Source organism: Nyctibius grandis, chromosome 31, assembly GCF_013368605.1.
Source record: "Nyctibius grandis isolate bNycGra1 chromosome 31, bNycGra1.pri, whole genome shotgun sequence".
In the NCBI taxonomy this organism is placed as follows: Eukaryota; Metazoa; Chordata; class Aves; order Nyctibiiformes; family Nyctibiidae; genus Nyctibius; species Nyctibius grandis.
In genome coordinates, this window is record NC_090688.1 from 5,603,309 (window position 1) to 5,622,929 (window position 19,621).

General features: G+C 53.3%; 1 protein-coding gene across 6 annotated transcripts; it reads left to right on the top strand.

Annotated features, from left to right (window-relative positions):
• The first annotated feature begins 4,922 nt into the window (after positions 1-4,922).
• MIER2 (MIER family member 2) lies at positions 4,923-17,965 on the top strand. 6 transcript variants are annotated; one of them, XM_068420837.1, is made up of 13 exons: positions 4,923-5,160; positions 5,778-5,865; positions 6,419-6,567; positions 7,270-7,455; positions 8,131-8,254; positions 8,918-9,027; positions 9,661-9,730; positions 11,315-11,466; positions 12,231-12,312; positions 12,412-12,506; positions 13,306-13,433; positions 14,459-14,595; positions 15,088-17,965. In XM_068420837.1, the coding sequence occupies exons 3-13, from the start codon at positions 6,427-6,429 to the stop codon at positions 15,561-15,563; spliced, it is 1,701 nt and encodes a 566-aa protein (XP_068276938.1). In that variant the 5' UTR covers positions 4,923-5,160; positions 5,778-5,865; positions 6,419-6,426; the 3' UTR covers positions 15,564-17,965. The 6 variants fall into 6 exon arrangements, with proteins under 6 accessions (XP_068276938.1, XP_068276939.1, XP_068276940.1 ...); XM_068420838.1 differs by having other exon boundaries at positions 13,306-13,409; XM_068420839.1 differs by having other exon boundaries at positions 7,330-7,455.
• The last annotated feature ends 1,656 nt before the right edge of the window (positions 17,966-19,621 follow it).

Genomic DNA, 19,621 nt, shown 5'->3' on the forward strand with positions numbered 1-19,621 from the left:
TTGTGGGTTGTGATGACTTGAAGTGGAGGTTTGTTGGGAGGGAGGGAAGAAGGATAATAGGTACAAGAAGGGAGCTCTATAGCCATGATGTGTGCTTCAGAAGTATAAATGCTTGTCTGAAAACCTCAACTAGTATGTTATTTGCGCATAGCATAGCTCCATCTAGTATTCATGAAAACTGATGCTTCTCCAATGCTTAATTCATAACTACCTTGGTAAATGTTAAAAGCTGTTCTTCTGTCTGTCAACAGCCGCAACCAACAGGAAACCAAGTGTTTCTTTATAGTCAAAGCTTATACATACAGCTCTGTCACCTCCTCTGCCTTTAGACCTCCCGTCACTCTGCAGAGCCCGGCCTCGCAGCAGGACACATCCAGACACAAACCCCTGGCAGGGGTCAGTCCTTTCCCAGTACCGGTACAATTTTTTCCCTGTTGTGGCTAAACACCCCATTGCTGAACCGTATCAGGTGACAAAGTATTTGCTGTTTGTGTCAGGGCTGTGAAGCTTTTCCCAGAAGCAGCACTGCTTATCGGCTAGAGCACAGGTGGAGGAGAGAAAGGAGGGCAAGACCTGGGTCCACCCCAGTTTTGCAGCCAAATCGACCCTAGATTCGTCCACAGCCACTTCACCCTTCGATGTTTTGTTGTCTTTGTCCACAGAGCAGCGATTGCAAAACAGTGTGCTGTTGGAATGTCGTGACTAATCGCTTGCGAACACCTGGAGACAGGTGTTTTATGGCGACAAAACACCTGGACACACTGTTGGGAGCGAGGCAGAAAGCACCAGTTTTTGTAGAAATTTCTCTGAAAGCTAGAGACAAGGTTACTTTTTTAATTGAATAAACAGCGTCTGCAATCTGTTAGTCCTTTGACAAGAGCTAGACAGATCTGTGCGAGCGAATAAAGGCCTGTTGAAGTACTCTGGTTCTCAGCTGAAGGGCCACCACCACTTCAGAACCACTTGATAACACTTTGCTTCCCGAGCTCAAAAGCGTGAGCGAAACCCAGCGCAGAGCCAATTGCCAGCGTGCCAGGCGCGGAGGCTGCTCCTCACGGCTGAGCACTGAGCAAGCCCCCACCGGCACAGCTCTGCGGCTGGATCTGGCCGCAGCCTGAGAGGCGTCGGCTTGAGCTGAACAATGATCTACTGGACTTGATCAAATGGTGAGACCTGGTGGCAAATGTAGTTGTGCGTCCTGCCAATTGCGCTGGCAGCTTGTTAATGCACACCTCGAGGAAAGTGCTGGCCTGCTGGCTGTGGCTGCGGTTCCCCGAGAGGTGGAAGGGTCCCCTGGCAGGGTGGTTTGCTACAGGAAACCCTGGAGATGTGCGGAATTGAAGGAGAACAAAGCACGCTGGAGGATTATGCTCTGGAGGCGTGTGGCTCGTCATCAGTTAAACAGAACCGAAAAGACCCATCACGCACCTTCCGTAAGTGCATCTCTGGTGTTCTCTGTGTGCAGCCACAGCCAGGAGCCACGAAAGAGTGTTTACGTTTAGGTCGTGGCAAGGCAGGGACCGCTCCTGGGCTCCTGCCCTGATTTCCCTCTTCTGTGGCTGCTAAATGAGATGCAGTGACTTTTTATCAACAAGTTGCTCAGCCAGAGCCACTCAAGGTTTGTTTCCTGCAGATTCAAGCTTTGTGATCTATTAACTTTGGTGTTTAAGAAAGTGCAGGTCACGGCTGTGAGCATTATTTTAGCCCCCGACACGCGCCTGGTGTATTTCTGACCCGGCTTTGCGGCTTTCCCCAGCGGAGCTCAGCACGGGGCTCTGCTCAGCTGCGGCCTTTCTCCGGGCCTTGCGCACCCCTGCCTGCCGTGGCTGCTGGAAGGGGACCGGTGCCAGTGGGTCGGGGGGGGCACCGGCACGCGTGGGCAGGCATCTCAATCGTAAAACCCTCCGTCCTACCATGCCCCACGCCCCAGCGCGGGCTCCAGGGCGCGGCTGCCGCTGGCCGCCCCGGGCCCCGTGTCCCGGTGTCTGGGCACCTCCGGGAGGTGACGGCAGCGGCGCCCGGCCCCAAGGACGCCCGGTTCCCGGGAGCGGCCGTTTGCGGCGGCGCCGGCTGCGGGAAGGGCCCGGCCCGGCCTCCGCCCGGGCCCCGCCGGCGCCCCCCGACCCCCGCCCCCTGACCCGGCCGCGCGCCGCCCGCCCCGCCGCGCCCCCGGCGCTCCCCCGCCCTCGCGGCGCCGCAGCCAATGAGCGGCCGCCGCTGCATCCGGGGCCCGCGCCCCCCCCCCTCCGGCCGCTCGCGCTCGGCCATGGCGGAGGTGAGTGAGCGGCTGCCGGGGTCGCGCCGGGCCGGGCTCCGGGCTCCCGCCTGCCCCGGCCGGGCGGGGACACCGGCGGCGCCCCGAGCCCCGGCAGCCCGGGGCCGCGGTCCTGTGGCCGCAGGGTGGATGGGGCGGCGCGGGCCGCGGGAGCGGGGCCCGCCGGGGTAGGGGCGCTTGGGCCGAGGGGGGCCGGGCGGGCAGGGGCCGGGGCGCGGGGTCGGGGGGGCGCCGGGGCGGGAGCCGGCGGGACAGCCGGGCGGGCAGCGGGGCAGCGGCCGGGCCCGGGGAGTGGCGCCGGCTCTGTCCTCCCGCCAGCGCCGGAGGAGGCAGCCGCGGGGCCCGTGCCCGGAGCTGTGGGAGAGGGGCCCGGGAGAAGGGCCTGAAGGGGCTTTGGGCCGGGGGACACGGCGGGGCGGCCGGGGCCGGAGTGCGGCTGCGGCGCCTGGGCCCGCGGCCCGGCAAGCGGTGCTTCCACCGCGGGGCAGCGAGGGCGCGGCGGGCGGGCGGAGCGGGAGCCCCCGAGGCTTCAGCGCAGCGGGGCCCGGCAGCGCCGGGTCGCCGGGGCTCAGAGGGGCGCGGAGCTGCCGGAACGGGCCGGCCGAGGCTGGAGGTGAGCAGTGGGACCGGAGCAGCGGGAGAGGCGGGGGTCGGGGACGTGGGAACGGCCGAGGGCTGGGGAAGGCGGCGGGGAGGGTCCGGCGGGAGCGGAGAGCCGCCCCGCCGAGGGGGGCTTGTGCTGCCCCTGCCGCCTCTCCTGTGGCGACGCCGTCTTTGCCCTCGTGCCCAAACGTTACTGCCGCCGCTCCGCCGCACTCGCGGTTGGTGGTGCCGTTCCCTGTCGGGTCTTGATGCGCCCTTGAAACATCCCCGTCCTGTCGTAATGGTTGTCGTGGCACATCCGCGCTTCGTTTCCGTCACAAGAGCCTTGTGGTGACCACAACGTGGGACAAGGACACTGGGAAGGCACTGGGGCAGCTGGCTGCTCTGTCGCAGGATCTCGGAACGCCGCTGGCTGAGACAACTTCTGTTCGATGGCAGGGCCTCACTTTCAGGGTATTTCAGTGTTTTGCGTGAGGGAGGTGCTGTCTGGCCTGCCGGCCATCCATCGGGAATGGTTTGGTCTTCACTGCCGCCTTCCGTGGAGCACGAAGGGTGCTGCGTTCGTCTGTGCGAAGCGTTTCTTTGGCACATTGTTGTGCACGCAGGTCTCTGTCTTGGGGAGATCCAGGAGCCGTCGCTGTCTTGCAGAAGAGGTTTGAACTGCGGAGTATCTCTGCTGTGACTTTGCAACGGCGTGCGATTCGGGCAGTCATTTTCCTGAGCGGTGCAGATTACCCGTGTGTCTTGTCCTCTGTTCATTTTTTGCTCTTTAAGGTCCATAGCTTAAGGGTGAACCCGTTCCCATCCATACCACTTCCCTCTGGCTGCTGCTGGAGTTTGTAGAAAATGGACCCATGTCGCGTAGTATGGACAAGGCCAAGGAACAAGGAACGCTTCCCACTGAGTCTGAAATACGTGTTAAACTAGCTCGGGAAACCACGTTAGTTTCTGAAGTAGTAACACTGGAAGGGGAAACCTTCCCTCTTTTTCCTCACTTTCTTGCAAGAGCGTTTTCAGCCTGAAGGGTTTTCTCTGGTAGTTCTCTGGACAAACAATCTGCCTTGCACTGGAAAATAGTTTTGTCAGTGCAGAAAGCTCAGGCTCTTCCTCTGCCTGCGCTTTCTAACACACGGAAGTTGGTTCGTTCCACGTGCTCAAAACTTGAGTCCAGAATTAGGGAGGGAGTGCTGGAGTCATCCAGAAACACAAACAGGGCAGTGAGTAACTGGTCAACCTCTGTGTAACTTCTGAGAGGAAAGTTATCCTCATGTCTGAGAAGCAGGGACTAGTGGAAGGAAAGCTGATCTATATATCCATCGCGCCTCTTTCGCACGGGGATCAATAAGGAGCTACATGCAAAGGATTTTGAAAAGAAAGACTGAAACTGTTAGCGGTGGATTGGCTGTCTTGAAAAGATGTCAAGAACACTTCAGGAACGATGAGATCTTCTATTAATGATCAGGTGCTGAAATGAAGAGTAATAGTCAGCACGACAGGGTGACAATTCAGTAACTAATCACAAGTTTATTTCCCCGAAGCGGTAACATAACGTTAGAGCAAGTGGGGGCTGCTGTGAGCTGGAGTCGCCATAAAATAACCAGCACTGCTGTGTTTGGGCTGAGAAAAGAAGAAACAAGCGACAGACAAAGCAAATGGTCCGTTAATGTGTGAAACTGAATGATCCCTCAGAGTATTTACAAATCCAGAAGACCATGGAAGCAAGAGTCAAAGTCAAAGGAGTAGGGAGAAAGGCAGGTCTGTCTTAAATATGTAAATGACAACAGAGTACCCCTGATTACACTGATTGCCGATGCCACGCGTTGCAGAGTTATTTCGTTTGAAGGTGAGGTAGCTGCAGTCTGGCATGGCTTTTTTGGTGTGTACTTTGCTCTGTTGTTAGAGGATGAATTTTGGTGTGAAGCTGTACTATGTTTTCTTAAATAAGACATAAGAGCCTTGTACTGAAGTGTTGTAGATGTCCTGGCTCCGACTGAGTAAGTGAGGAGTAATGGTGCACGGCTGAGATTATTAATGGCTGAGGGTCATAAAAAGATGTCATTGGTGACTGGGGGACTGACACTGATTTTCTTCTGCAGTCAGATGCTCTCAGTCACCCAAAAGCATTGGTTAATTACCTGCTTGCTCCCTACCTAGGCTGAACTTGATGAGCAGCATTTCCATGCACAGCAGCCCAAGGAGCAGCAGATGTCCTGGGTTGTTTCCAGGCCTCAGCCCATACTGCTGCCTGAACTTCTGACCGAGCACTGAATGCCAGAAAGCAGGTGCCTGTTCTCGGTGTCTACCTGTCTCACCCTTTCCCACCTCACCTCTGCCACTCGCAGTCCTACCAGACTCCTTCGCTGCCTGCTCGGCTCTGAGTTTCTTTGCTCACCCCTCTGAGCCTTCCGGACGTGGTGAGGCATTAGGGAGAAGCCGGCATGTCGTGGCCGGCTGCTTCTGATTGCCTCTCCGAAGAGTGGGTCAGTTCATAACAATGCTGTGTTCAGACAAGCACGATGTGTGTATTTAGAATAATGGCTTAGGGTCAAAATCCTTCTTTTATGTGAAAATGTAAGCCAAAAGGATCTGAGGTCTTAAACGGGTGAGAGGATAAGTAATTAGTGGAGTGCTAAAGATAAAATGGAATCACCGCCACATGCAGTTAGAGACGGAGGGGAAGGTGATGAATCCGGAGGAGAGGAGGCCTGGAAGAGCTGCTGAATACGCTTGACTAGAGCTCTTTTTGCACAGCGTAGTTTCTAATGCTGCCCTGTGTTGTTTTTGTTAACTTTTGCTTTGAAATAAAATCAGTTGCATTTGCTGGTGGGGTTAAGTGGCCAGAGGCGTGTTATGTTTTTAAGAAGAAATGTCTCAGCCGTGTTTTTCTCTTTTCTTGAAGGCCTCGGTTGGCAGGCAGAGTCCGAGGGTGGTGCCGTACCCAGCCCACAGCCTATGTCCTGGAGAGCCTGGCCTTCAGAGTGCAGCAGGTACCCACGGGTTAAGTACACTTCTGTTTGTTGGTCTGGTTTCCAGAGGAAACAAGGCTCCTGTGATCAGCCTGTCTGTTCCCTTCTCCTTCCAACGTCGTCCGAACCTGTTGGTTGATACCTGTGCCATTTGACAGAGGAGGAAAGTCTTAAAGATGCCAAAGCTCCTACAAGTGTCCATTTGCCCATTCTTGCAATAAAGGGTAATTATCCTAAAAATGCCTCGGGTGAAGGAAAGGCTGCAGTGTGCGTTCACATGTTACAACATTAGAGAATCCAGCCAGGAGAGACACATAAATACTCAGAAAACCTTCAGGTTCAGCTTTCAGTCAGTTGTGGGGCATGAACGTGCAGAGAACCAGGCTTTGCCACTTCGTGCTCAAGGAGCAACTTCTTTCAGTTGCATTCCCCAACCCCTCACTCCTTTCTGCCTAATCTCTTCCTGTGGCTTATCATGGCTGCACATACAAGAGGGGGTTGTCCCAAGCTTTGTTGCATCTGAAGATTTGGTCCAGGGTGGTGCTAGTATCCCAAATTCTTCTCATCCATGCAGTTGTGTCAATGGGCTCAGCTGATCATCGACTGAACCTGGCAGAGATCCTTTCACAGAACTATGGTGTGCGGGAAGAAAGGGAAGAAGATGATACTCAGGAGAAGCAGAAATCTTTAGAAGAGCTGGAGAAGAGTTTCAGTGCCTCTCAGGTAAAGGCAGCAAGGGAGGGGAAGGGAAATTACCTGCTGGATTTTCTTGTTGGCTTTTACAGTACGGGTACCGAAGATCTTTGTGTGAAACTCTGGCTTGCTTGCTGAGCTGGCAATGCGCTGTGTTTAGGTCTGCCCACCGCCGGCTTCTGGGTTCTCATTTGGATAGGAAGGAATGGTTTTGACAACAGGTGACAGCAGTAAATTTTGGAGCCTTCCTCTGCCGAGTAGCCACTCCGATGAGGCGGCTGAGGAGCCATCAGCTGTTGGGCGTGTGTCCATTTCACAGCGGAGGAACCACACAGATGAGATGGTGTGGTCCTCCTGTGGGATGTCCCACGGAGGCCTTGGTGGAACACAAAGCGTGTTCTTGGTGACAGAGACTGTCTCTTCAGGTCAGGCACAAGACTAATGCAGGGATTTTCTCCTTCCCTTTCTCAGTAGAAATACAGTTCTGCTGTCTGGCATCTCTTCACCGGCATGAAATCTAGTATAAAAAAAAGTATGTTTTAAAAATGCCCTTGATTGTATTGCTTTGGGGTGAAAGTTCCTGGCTTCTCTGTTCCTTTGAGAAGAACAGGTTATGGTGGGTCCTGATAGACCGTGCCTAATTCATTAGACAGTGTTACCTGAGGCAGTTCAGAGCCCCCAGAAGAGCAGAGCTGCCTTTACTGCCTCTGCATATCTCTGTGTTCACTACAGCTGGTGTTATACTCGGTGATTGTTCCATTCCTGATGAAGCTTTGTCCTCCTCTTGCTCAGAGCAGTGAAATGCCATTTGAGGAGCTGCTTGCACTTTATGGCTATGAGGCATCTGATCCCATCTCGGAGCAGGACAGTGAGAGCAATGATATTACTCCAAATCTCCCAGATATGACTCTGGATAAGGTAAGAGCAGCTGTCTGCTTGGGTGTGTGCTGTTACCCTGTGCTGTAGGTTACTGTACTGTCTTGGAGCTTGAGACATCTAGTAGCTCTTTTCACGTGGGGTTTGACTAACGCTGGGGGAAGGGGCCTGCCTAGTTCTGGTGTCCCAGTGAGGACCACCAGGTGCAGGAATTGAGTTTAAAGAGTTTAGAGGAGACTGGAGAAAGGATAACTGTTTTAAAAAGAGTACTGTAAAAACTCTTTATGGAACTTGGATTACAAGTCTTTAAACATAGATACGGATCTGTGGAGAGTCAGGGGATGTTTGTATCTTCCCAGCTGAAGCTATGGCTCCTCTTGTTCTAGCTAAAGTCTGTAGAAAGCTTTTTTCCCCTTCCAGAATCTTTGAGGTATTTGCTCTGGGGGGAGCTCTACAGAAAGGACCACTTGCTTGTCCTCTCTCTGGCTTCCATAGGAAGCCACTCTTGGCACTTGTAGAAGTGCTTCTAGGGAAGATAATGTAGGGGTGGGGGGAGTGTGAGAGGGAATCTGTCTTTGGAGAAGCTATGGGAGGGTGAGGAGATCTGTGGATGTGGCCACCTTTGGCCAGAAATGCTTTACTCTAGGCCTCACCCCCCACACACATATTTTTTTTTTAATTGAAAAATATTTTTCACTTTCTTGTTGTTGTTAAAAGGAACAAATAGCGAAGGATTTGCTTTCAGGGGAAGAAGAGGAGGAGACACAGTCTTCAGCTGATGATCTGACCCCATCCGTCACGTCCCACGATGCATCGGACCTATTCCAAAACCAGCCTGGCTGTATGTGTCACTAATTTCTAAGTAATTGTTTTTTACTTAGATGTGATGTGCAGAAGAGGGCAAGAAAGTTTTTCTTTATTTTGTCACTAAGTTTCCTGACGTCAGTTTTTCCACTTTCCTTCTGGGGGCTGCAAATAAACCTCAGTGCCAGTGGTGTCACCGAGCATCGGTTAAGACATGGTAGAGCGTAGATGAGCATTGGGGTGAAGAGAGAATTGTCTTTAGCCATAACTCGTAACATGGAGAAAGTGAGAATTGTTTTGCTGCCTGCTGTAATTGCAGTCTGAAAGGTCAGTACCTGATCTGACGTCTCTAGAAGTGAATAAATTCAGTAGTACCAGTGGTGTGATATATTGTGGCAGTTCCTAAATATCGGAATACACAGGAAACCAAAGTGCATGAGAGAGACTCAGCATAAAGTGATCTTATTCCTTCTGCTAGCCTGCAAAACGAAGGAGTGTGAGCTCCCCAGGCTGGTCGGCACTACCCACGTGGCAAGCGTGCAGATTCTTTTATTTAAAAGGAGAAAATTAAAATATGAGTAAGTTGTCACTGAGGAGCATGCTGAAAGTAACTTTAGGACAGAAAATGAAGGGAAGGAGAGGGAACACAGCAATAGAAAAAAAAATTTCATAACTACAGATCTTTTCCTTTCCCACAAAGCAAACAACTTCCTTGCTGATGAAGACAAAGAGCCCTGTTCATCTCCATGTGCTTCCTCCATGGCTGAGGATTCAGAGGAGGATTCCATCCCATCCAACGAGTGTAAGAAGGTAAGTGATCTGAGTGCCTTGGGAAGGGGAGCTAATACAGTGCGCCTGAGTCTGAGGAAAGCACAACACCAAAGTGCTGTGATATTTCCTCAATAAATTTTCTTTCTTTTATTTTCTTTTGCTCAACGCCTTGCGTTTTGTGGGAGGCGGTGGCAGATACAGGTTACAAGAGGTTTTTTAATATAGTCTTGAAATCTGTATCTGGAATCATCTCCTGCTTCAGATCTGGAAAATGTAAATTAAAACTGCAGCCTGTAACCCTATAAAGGTGAAATGCTGTGCAATACTCCCAGCAGGATTTACTGAGGGGGAAAGAGAGCCAAATTCATCCTAGTTGTGAAGGTTGCAGGAGAGCTTCTGCATTTCTTTATCTCCAGCCTTAGCTGCTTGCCATACAGCTTTAAAACTATGTAAATGCCTAAGGTCCCCAAAGTATCATCTGGTTGGTAGTAAATCTTTTTAGTTACCCTGTAAAATAGTCAAGGTTCCCTAGAAGTAATAGTGACAGTGGGGACTACCGATACGTAAATCGGCCTCGCGGTGGTGTAGTCCCTAAATCATGAATTACACCTCAGCGCCTACGTGGAGCGTTTTCCATTTCGGTTTACGCGCTTCTCTGTGGTGATATTTCAGGAGATCATGGTTGGACCTCAGTACCAAGCCACTGTTCCCATGCTCCACTTAAACAGGCACGGTGAAAAAGGTAAGGCAACCTGCTTTATGTATCTTGTTTGGATGTAGGGCTGCTGGCCTGGGCATCTGATGGGGCTCTGGTTCACCGGTTCTGCTCTGTGTCTCCAGGCTTGGCACCTCTCAGTGTTGACACCAAAATTGACAGCTACACCTGAGCTAGCTTTAAACTAACCTGTTTGAGTAGGGCTAGTAATAGAGCTGCAGAAGCTAAGCAGCTCAGTGAAAACTGGGTTGGTGTGACAGGTTTGGAGGAGCGGGTCTCAGCTGTAACCAAAGAGAAGGAATACCCTTCTGGAGACACTCTAATTTATTTTTCTCTGACATCTTCCTTAAGTAGCTAGAGTTATTTTCATTCAGTACTCCCTGGAGCTGATCAGTTTCCAATTTGATAGGATGTCTGCAGAGTGGATGGAGATGCCTTGATTTGCAGATTGCATCTGACAACTAGTACAATACTGGCAGCAGCTTGTTGAATTTCTGAACGCGACAGCTAACACAAAGCTACGTCTTGAGAAATTACTTGCTTCCTCCCTAGTTCTTTTATCCTAGCAGTCTCTGAGCAAATTAGTTAGAGGAGATAAAAGTTACCAGTTTTCCTGGTGCTATTTCAGATTTACCCAATATAGTTCTCAGAACTTTTCACTGTTGCTTTGTCAGTGCTTTGAGCCTTCTGTGTTGAAGACCACAGATTTAGTGCGCACTTTCCATAACCTGTATGTTTGCATCAGTGTGAAATGAAAGGAAACCAAAGGCAGATCCCGATGGGGGTCTTTCGTGCCCTGTCTGTAGTGCCTCTGATGTGATTTTAGTGGTTCTGCAGGGCAGAAAAGTTGGTTCCTTTGCCTGTTGAAATGAGCTAAGTACAGAGGGTGCTAATGTGTTTATCTGAGTAGAAAAATCTCAATATTTCTGATTATTTTTTATTGCAGAGCCTTTCTTCTTGCTTTCCTCTGTGCTGTTACTCAAACATCTCTGTGCATCGTTGTGTGCCTTGTTCTCATGGACTAAGAGCTTTGAAAGCTGAAAGGGGCCAGAATCACTTAGCGATGGCGTGTGCTCCTGCTACGCTGTGTGGGTGGAGCGGCTCATGGAGGAGCATCACAAGCTGTCACAGGGGAGGGACAGCCTTGCAGCTGCCTGGTTTTTTGTCTAGGACAGGGAGAGGGTCTTGAGCCTAGGCCAGGGTTGTAGCTCAAAGCTGCCTTTGCCTCCCACTCCTTTTGTTTAGTGTGTGCTGGAAAAGACACCTTAGAACCTAGGGGTTTTTAGTTGCCAGGATTAGTGAATCAAAGCAACAATCTTTGAGAACATGGTAACAGAAACCTTGTCAACCAGCTCTTCTGAAGAAGTGGAAGCAAGCCGATCCTGTGCTTAGGGCTCTGAAAGGGGCATAAAGAGCATTAGGCTTATCTGCTTTCAAAATCGGGAGGGAAAATGCAGTACCTTCACAGAGATGGTTGTCATCTCTAGTGCCAGGCTGGAGTACCAAGCAAAGGTCTCCTCCCTCCTGTCTCTCCCTTGCACGTGCATGCAGACTGTTTCTCAAAGGCAGCAGAATTCCCCGATTAGCTTATTTCGGTGCCTTTTCTGTTAGCCTATGAGAATGAAGATCAGCTGCTTTGGGACCCAAACATACTCCCTGAGAGAGAGGTTGAAGAGTTCCTATACCGTGCAGTGAAGCGGCGATGGGACGAGCTGTCTAGCAGCAGCCTGCCAGAAGGAGAGATGGTGAAGGACAACGAACAGGTAAGTGTGGGGGCTTCTTGCAGCCTGCAGATACTCTGACGGTGCTGGTGTAATAGTGCAACATTTCCTGCAGAGATCCTGACTGAGAGGACCTACTTAAAGGAGAATGAGACCTAACCCCAGTGATCCTCTACTCCTGCTTCATGGAAAAGTGAGGGTGTGCTGCTCAGCTGCAGTCCCAGGAGGCTGTTCACCCTCCTGTTGGGAAGACAGGAAAAGGCTGTTGTGGATCGGACCACAGGCCTCTCTAGCTTAGTACTTCCATCACAGTAAGATATGTTTGTGGAAAGCGGGTAACAGACTGGGCAAGCAGAGAATGGATACTGTTCTGACTGTATTCTCCCAGTATCCCAAACTCTCTGAGCCAGAGCTTGCAGCAGGAACATCCCGCTGGATCTGTCCTCTATAGCATTGTCTAATTCTTCTTTGAAGCCAGCAGAAGATCAAACATTTGGCTAAGAAACCTCAGAGCAGTTGTTTCCTCTAAGCTAGCCACGTTAGGTTCTCACAGTAAGCCTGCAGGAGCACAGAGGCACACCTGTAATCTGCAGAGCTGCTGGTAGAACTGCATCTTTTCAGTCCCAGGGTTTGTAATCCAGTGCCTTGAAAAGTGGAATAATGTATGCTGACGGTCAAGGTGGAGTTAGTAGCAAAGTTGCTCCTGGGAAAAATAAGTTTTACGAAACAAACATGAGTCATGAGCAGGTTGGCTAGTGGTGTGTTGCTCAGGTACGCGCTGTCAGTAATTCTCCTCTCTTTCCTAGGCTTTATATGAACTGGTTAAATGCAGCTTCAACGCAGAGGAGGCACTGCGGAGGTTACGGTTCAATGTGAAGGTTATCAGAGGTGAGAACCTCACGTATTTGGGTTCTACTCCAAACATCAAGGCACATGTAACTCTAGATTCTGTACATCTCTTCCAATTCCTCTTTCTTTCTGCTGTAGATGAGCTTTGTGCCTGGAGCGAGGAAGAATGTAGAAATTTTGAACATGGCTTCAGGGTCCATGGGAAAAACTTCCATCTTATCCAGGCGAACAAGGTAAGGACGCTCACCCCGGCACCCCACTAAGGCAGAGGGAAGGAGGCACGTGCCTTTGCACCAGAGGTATGTTTTGAGCCTCGGCTAACGCAGGAAGTTCAGGACTGCTGAGTTCGATCCCAGGCTTTGTGTTGACTCATGCTAGCAGGTGATGGGCTGTTCACTGCCCTGCTCTGCCTTATTTTCCAGGTGGGAGAAGTCACAAACAACACTGACCTGCATGAGTGATGTCAGTTAATTACTGATTAGCCCTTTCTGGAGTCTCAAAAGTTATTTCCAAACTCTCAGCCCTTGCAGTACTTCTGTGAATGAGTGAGTTGAGCATGTGGATGTTTTGTAAAGTCCCCTGGGGTCCTCTAGAACGAAAGATGCTGTTGTAGGGAGAGCTGGGCCCCAGGACATACGCTGCTGTGCTGGGAGTTGGCAGAACCAGAGTGTCCAGTTCTACCGCCGATTAACTGTGGGCATGTTGACGCTGGCCAGTGAAAATGGATGCAGGTTTGCTCTCTTGGTGTTAAGTGTGCTGCTGGAAGTGCAGGAAAGTCCTGCACGAATGTACCGTGTGTGAGCCCGCGCTGGGGTCTGCAAAAACAGCTGTGCACTGTGGGGAGTTCTTTCTCTGGCCAGTTACCACCTTGCAAATCTCACCGTGTGCTTCCGTTCTGCAGCGTAGATGTGTCCATAGCAATGTAAATTACTGTAATGCACTTAATTTTCTGTGCTGATTAAATGGGAGAATAGGCCTTGCTCCATGAGATGCGTGTTGATGCGTGGCTTTCTGACTGATGTCTCTCCTCAGGTCCGCACCCGGTCAGTGGGCGAGTGTGTGGAGTATTACTACATGTGGAAAAAGTCAGAGCGCTATGACTACTTCACTCAGCAGACTCGTTTAGGAAGGAAGAAGTACGTCCTCCACCCTGGAGCCACGTGCGTGGAATATTCTCACACTAAAATTAGTAATATTAACCTCCCAGTGAAGATTCCTGCTGCAAAGCACCTCCGCTTAAAAGACTGCACTTTCTGCTCTAGAAGGTTTCGTGGGTGGGAGCATGGAGGGATGCACTGGATATTCTCAGAACGTAAACACTGTTGGTGTGGGGAGGGAAGATAAAGCAATTGTTTGCTTGGATGGGGACTTTCTTGTGTCAGAAAATACTGGTTTGTTTCAGACAAATGCATTCACAAAAATTGAGGCTAGGGTCAGGGATTCAGGGCGGATCTCAGGAAATAACTCAGTTCAATGAGGTTTTGGGAAGGAAGCTTTTTAAGTTAAAAAGTACACTTATTTCTGGTGTTTTGGAGCCTGAATTAGTTTCCTTCCCTGCTGCCACCCTTTGAGGCAAATTTTTCACTTTGAAATATATGCTAATTACAGAAAATACTTTTCAAAAAGTTTGAAACGGAAATGTTTTAAAAGTTCAAAATGAAATATTTAAGTTGGATCAATTAAAAGCATTAGATGAAGTCTTGGATTTTTTTTTTTTTATTCTGATACAAGACAGGAAAATACCTGAAATCTCAAATTCCCCCAGAGTGGGAAAATATTTTCTCATCACTTGCTCTTTGCTGGCACGCTAACATGGTCACAACCCACCGCAATCATTCTGTGAAGCTGGCTGTTCCCTGGGGAGGGCATTTGACCATTTATTGTGCTTTGGAAGGGGCTGAAGCTCACACAGAGCTGGGGGCAGAGCTCGTTGTTTTGGAAAGCTGCAGAGCCCGTTCTGGTTTGTCACGGGCTGGTCTTGGCCACGCTGGCTTAACTGCGATCGCCTCAGTGCAGAGTCTAAACTGCTCTGTGCAGAGCAAGAAGGGATGGACGTTCATTCTAGTGAGGTCTCTACTGTCCTGTTGCTTCATTTGTTGGTGGGTTTTAATGCCAGTCACCGTTTTCCCTGCCTGCATCTCTCTGCTGAACAGGGGGTGTCAGTGCTGTCTGTCTTTCCCCACAGGGATTACACGGACAATGACTTGGATGTGGGTGAAGTAGAAAACACCAGTCGTTCTCGGAGCTCCCCACCAATTCCCTCTGCAACTAGCTGCCTGGATTCTCACTTTGGTCAAGATCAGCTAGCGATAGAGAGCACAGGTAACTTCCTTTTCTTCTGTCTACCATGGGGTTAACTCATCAGGCTGTACCTGCAAACTGCTTTCAGAGAGAGCTGGCTGTAAGAAGACACAGCGTGAAGTGGCTTCGTTCCCTCACCGTCCTACTGCAGATGAGGGCTTTGTGTAGGCACCTCCCAGGGGCTGTTGGCATGGGGGGATAGGACTTATAACTTGGCTTATCTTGGAGTGTCTCTCTGAGATTTCCTTTAATTTCCATAGGAACACTGATGGCCTCCCATCTGCTGTCTGCATCTTGCCGTTCTTCGGTACATGCTGGCAGGGATCGTGGTTGCTATAATAAACATCTGTGCCATCAAACAAATACTGTTGTGATTAGGTGGGACTGAACTGGATCCTGGTTTTCTGTGTGTTATGGACTCACTCTAGCTTTCTTTCACTTGCTGTCCCCCACCCTTTCTTCCTCCCTGTCTGTCTGTCCGTCTCCCACACTTCCCTCCTTTGCGGTGTGCAGAGCCCCTGAGCGTGGAGAGCACAGCCTGCAGCCTGGGCAGCATGAGCGAGTCGGGGCAGGGCTACGAGTGCAGCACTCCTTCGGAGACGAATTGTTCCTTCGACCCCGCGGAGGAGACGTCCTCAGGCGCCATCTCGGCTTCCTGCACGCGACACAGTGACAACCCCCCAGAAACGGGGCTCTATGCTTTGCCGCCGGCAGGACCCGGACTGGCAGAGAAGCAGGAGACGTTGCAGAGCTCTGGTGAGACGATAACCATGGACTTCACTCTCCCTGCAGACATTAATGAGGGTTTGCCTTTAATTGCTGGCCCTGTGGATTTGGACAGAGACCCGGAGGCAGTGGTGGCCCCTGCGCAAGTGTCCTTATCGGTCACAGATTTTGGCCTCATTGGCATCGGAGATGTAAATAACTTTCTGACGGCTCATCAGGCTTGCCCAGCACCTGTGGCTCGGTCAGAGCCTTTGTCACAGTGAGTCTCCAGTCACAAACTTGTCACAGACCCAGCAAGGACTTTGACTTGACTGCGTGAAATCCTGGAACTTCCACTGTTCCGTAGGGACAGTTTGGAGCTGTTGGTCAGAATCCGTCTTTCCATCCTCCTTGATCAAGGCTACAGTGAAACCAAACACCTTTCTGCTCCAGTGTGTTCTGACACACTCCCACACAGCTGGTGGCTGGCTTTAGTGAGGGGCAGGTCCGTCGCCCCCTGTTTCGTTGACCATATGTCACCCCAGGCAATTCTAGGCTGTTCAGGGCGTCCCTGCCCTCGGGACAGGGGAAATGCCCCTGGCCCCAGTGGGACAGTCTGAGCACAGAGATGCTTTGAGAACAGGGGTGTATCACTGGCACTCCAGGGGCTGGGATGGAGGGTGCGGTCTGGAGGTCCGAGAGCTTAGGAAATGGGCAGGGAGCACAGTCCATCCGGGCTGGGGGCAGTTTGCCTGCAGAGACAGGCACGGCGATGCCAAAGGAAGATGAGGAGTCTTGGCCCTTCACCCGCAGATAGTGTGTTGCAGTAGTTGTTCTCCCCGTTCCCCTCCTGGCAGCTCTCCTGCGCTCGGAGCCGTGAGTTGTGGCAGGCAGGCACACTGCTGTCCTCGGATCTCTCGCACTGTGTGTGTCTTTCTGCTCACTCTGCCACCAGCCGCAGGTGGGATGTGGCCTGGTCCAGCCCTCGGGCAGAAGCGTCAGGTCTTGGAGAGGGATACTGCGTGGTGCGGTAGTGCTGGGTGTGCTTAAGTCCTTCTCACCGTCCCATGCAGTGCTGGGGCTGTGGAGAGCTTGCACTGGGAGCGAAGGGAGTTTCTAGACCCGCAAAGCGCCGTTGGCCCAGAGTGCTGCGGTGCTGCCGCTCCTGTTACTGGCGGGGAATGACTTGATCCTTGCTGGCTGCTGCAGCACAAGAGGGCAAAACGCAGATGAAAATGTCTGTGACCTCCCAGCTTGTTCAAACAATTTGTCAGCTGTGGGAAGAGGAGGAGGTTGATCAGCTCCGAGGGCACCAAGTCTGGTCACCAGTGCTAGCACCGAGTCCCAGGCAGGAGAGCGCCCCAGTCCCTGGGCATCCCTGCCCCGTGCTGTGTCACAAAGCGAGCTCTCTCTTTTCTGAGAGGAAAGGATGTCTTTACTGCCGTTAGCAATGTTGTGAGGAGGTGACAAGGGTGGCCCCGCATGGCAGCGAGGTGGCCAGCTGCTGTGCAGAGAGCCGCAGTGGCACGTTAGTGGGTGTGCTGGAGCCCGGAGCTGCCTCGCTTCCCGAGTGTGTTCCAGGTCTGGGGTTTGCTCCTGGCTTGAGTCCCCGTGTTCTCACTCCCCTTTTTTCCGTGCAGGGAACACTGTCTGCGGGGCAAGGCTCTGCTGCGGGTGTTCCTTCCTCCAGCCACCTTCTGCCTTTGGGAAGGGGGTTGGGTGAGGGTTTTTGCTTGTTTTAGTAGAGGCCTTCGGGCTGTGATCCTGCAGTTGGTGCTGCTGCCAGTGGATTTGGAAGGTGACCAAAGCCGTTAGCCCGGTTGCTCCTTTTACCCGGCCCCATGGAGTTGTGCTCAGCCCTGCAGCGGGAGCACAGAGACAGCGTGAGGCAGCCTCACAGGATGGCAGGATCAGGCCTCGTCTCTCACCTTCCAGGCCCCAGACCGGTTTTGTGTGCATTAGCGGGGGTTTGCTTCGGTCCCCAGCCAGCTCCGCTGAGAGGTGTGGAGCGCCAGACACACACGGCTGCCTTGGCCAGGCATTGCTTTGTCAACTACGTGTGGTAACCAGAGGCCTCCCCTCCGGCTGCTCCCAGTTGCTGGAAACAGAAAGCAAATATGAGTGCCCGCTCCACAGTGGAACTGCCCCGGCTGATTCCCCTTTTCTGGGGGAGAGAGGAAGCTCCTCTGCTAAGGGAGAGGAGGAGGCAGGGCGAGAGCGCGGGCAGCCCTCCCAGGGAGGGCCAGGCCTTGGCATCTCCTCTCCATCAGCCAGGAACATTCTTAGTTTTCCTGAAACCATTTTTTTTCTTTGGTTTATTTCAAGCCCTAATGAAAGGAGAGGGGAGGCTGGGGGAGGCAAAAATGTCTCTTATTTATGTTCTTCAGTGTTGTTTACAGATTCGCATGGGGTCTTTCAACATAGTGCGGCGCTTTCTCCACATCACTTTAAGGGAGAGGGGTGGAAAGGGCTGGGACAGGGAGGGGGAGTCACTTGGGGAGGAGGATTGGTTTTGATTTTTTGTTGGGGTTTTCTTTTTCCTTCTTACAAAGCACATTCACTTTGAGCCGCTCCCAATGCTGGACTCTTTCCCCTGTTCCCCCCCCAAGCCCTACACTGTGAAGTGATACTGCCTTGAAGACCCCTCAACGTTATTTATTTAATTAAAAACCTAATTTGAAAGTGAGCTGGAAGCCTGCCGTGTTTTTGGAGACTGAGATGCCACAGTCCTGTGCGTCGTGATGGCGGAAGCGAGAAAAGAAGTCCTTGCCTTTTGTCTGATCCTCTCCCAGACGGGGGGAGTGCTCCGTGGGCAGGGGCGGGATGCCCAGCACAGTGCTGGGGACACTGTCAGCAGTAGATGTTCATGGTCCCCATGAGAGGGGACATCCCGGGCAGGGCGTGTGGCTGAACACTGACTCGGGTCTGTCCTCGGGAGGTGCCAGGCCAGGTAGTGACCCTGGAGCCCTGTGGGATCACGTCCTCCCATCTCGGGTGCTACGTTGGCCTGTGGGAACAGCCCCAAGGTCCTGGCGCAGAGGCTGAACTTGACCCGCTCTTGAGTGCGGCTGCTTCTGCTTGGTGAGGAGCGAAGCAGCGAAGAGCTTGTGCCTCCAGCCCGCCCTGCCAGAGCCAGGTCCGTGGTGCGGGTGCTCCCCAGGGCCTGCGTGAGCTGCTCTGGTCTCCCGTGGCTCCTGTCCTGCTCCCCATCCATCTGGGGATGGTTCTTGGGGTCCCTTCTTTCTCCGTCCCTGGCCCTGCCTGCCTTCCCCTGCCTTCTGCCGGGGAAGCCATGACAAGCTGGGAGGAGGCCTGGCTTCCTCAGCTGAATTCACCATCCTGGCACTGGGTGGGGAGGGAGGCATTCGTTGCCCCGAGTCCTCTGAAGCCCTGGCAGCCTCCGGAGAGCCCGTGGCCGTGGGAGGCGGGGGTCCATCCACGTCTCTCTGCCTTCAGCCAGAAATAACATCCTGGAGGCAAGAGAAACGTTCCTGCTGCAACTGTGTTGTACGTTTCCCCAAGAAGGCTCGTTCCTCACCACAAAGCCCCTCTGTTTTGTCAGAATCCCCTTAAATTCTGTTCCCCAGCTCTTGCCTGGCTCTCACCTTCTGTCCCAGGGCCTTGGCATGGGATGGGGGCTCCCGTCTCCCTCACTCGCAGCTAGAAAACACCACCCGGCAAACCAGCAGGGAAGGGGCAGCCCCTCCTCGGTTTGGGAGCTCTCCCCGCTCGGCAGAGCCCCAGCCTGCGGTCCCGGCTGCCGAGCGGCACGGACGGGGCGGCTCTCGGCCGCAGCGCACCCGGGGCCCGGGGCGGGCCGGGGCTCAGCCCTGCCTGGGCCTCGAAGAGGAGGGTCGTTAGCGGCGGCTCTGCGGGGCCTCGGCCGTGCGGCCCCGGCCCCCTCCGGCAGCGGCCGGGGCACCGCGGGCAGCCCGAGGGACAGGAGCGGGCTCCCCGCTTCGAGACCCTGCGGGGCGCCGGGGGGTGCGGGAGCGCTCGGGGCCCTCGGGCGGGACCGCGGTCCCGGTCCTCGCAGCCTTTGCTGGCCCTGCGTGACCCGAGCGGCGCTCCCGCAGGTGCCAGGCGGGCAGGGCCGACACCCCGCGCAGGCTCCCGCACCCCGCAGCTCCGGGAGCCTCCGCTCTGCTCCCGGGGCGCGGGGGGCCGGCACCGTCGGGCCCCGCTCCCCGCCCCGGCCCCGGCCCCGGCGAGCTCGGGCGGCGGCGCCGGGCACGGCCGCTGCACCGCGGCGCTCGGACGGCAGAGGGCGCCGCGGCCCCGCGCCGGGCCCCGCCCCGCTCCCGGGCCCCGCGCCGCCCCGCCGGGGCTCCCCGCGCTCGGG

Bases quoted from the DNA above. Each gene is read 5' to 3' on its own strand.
- MIER2 (XM_068420835.1), top strand. From the start codon at position 6,427: ATGGGCTCAGCTGATCATCGACTGAACCTGGCAGAGATCCTTTCACAG. The intron at 6,568-7,269 runs GTAAAGGCAGCA...TGTTCACTACAG, and splicing joins AGAGTTTCAGTGCCTCTCAG to CTGGTGTTATACTCGGTGAT. The intron at 13,434-14,458 runs GTGCGTGGAATA...CTTTCCCCACAG, and splicing joins GTCCTCCACCCTGGAGCCAC to GGATTACACGGACAATGACT.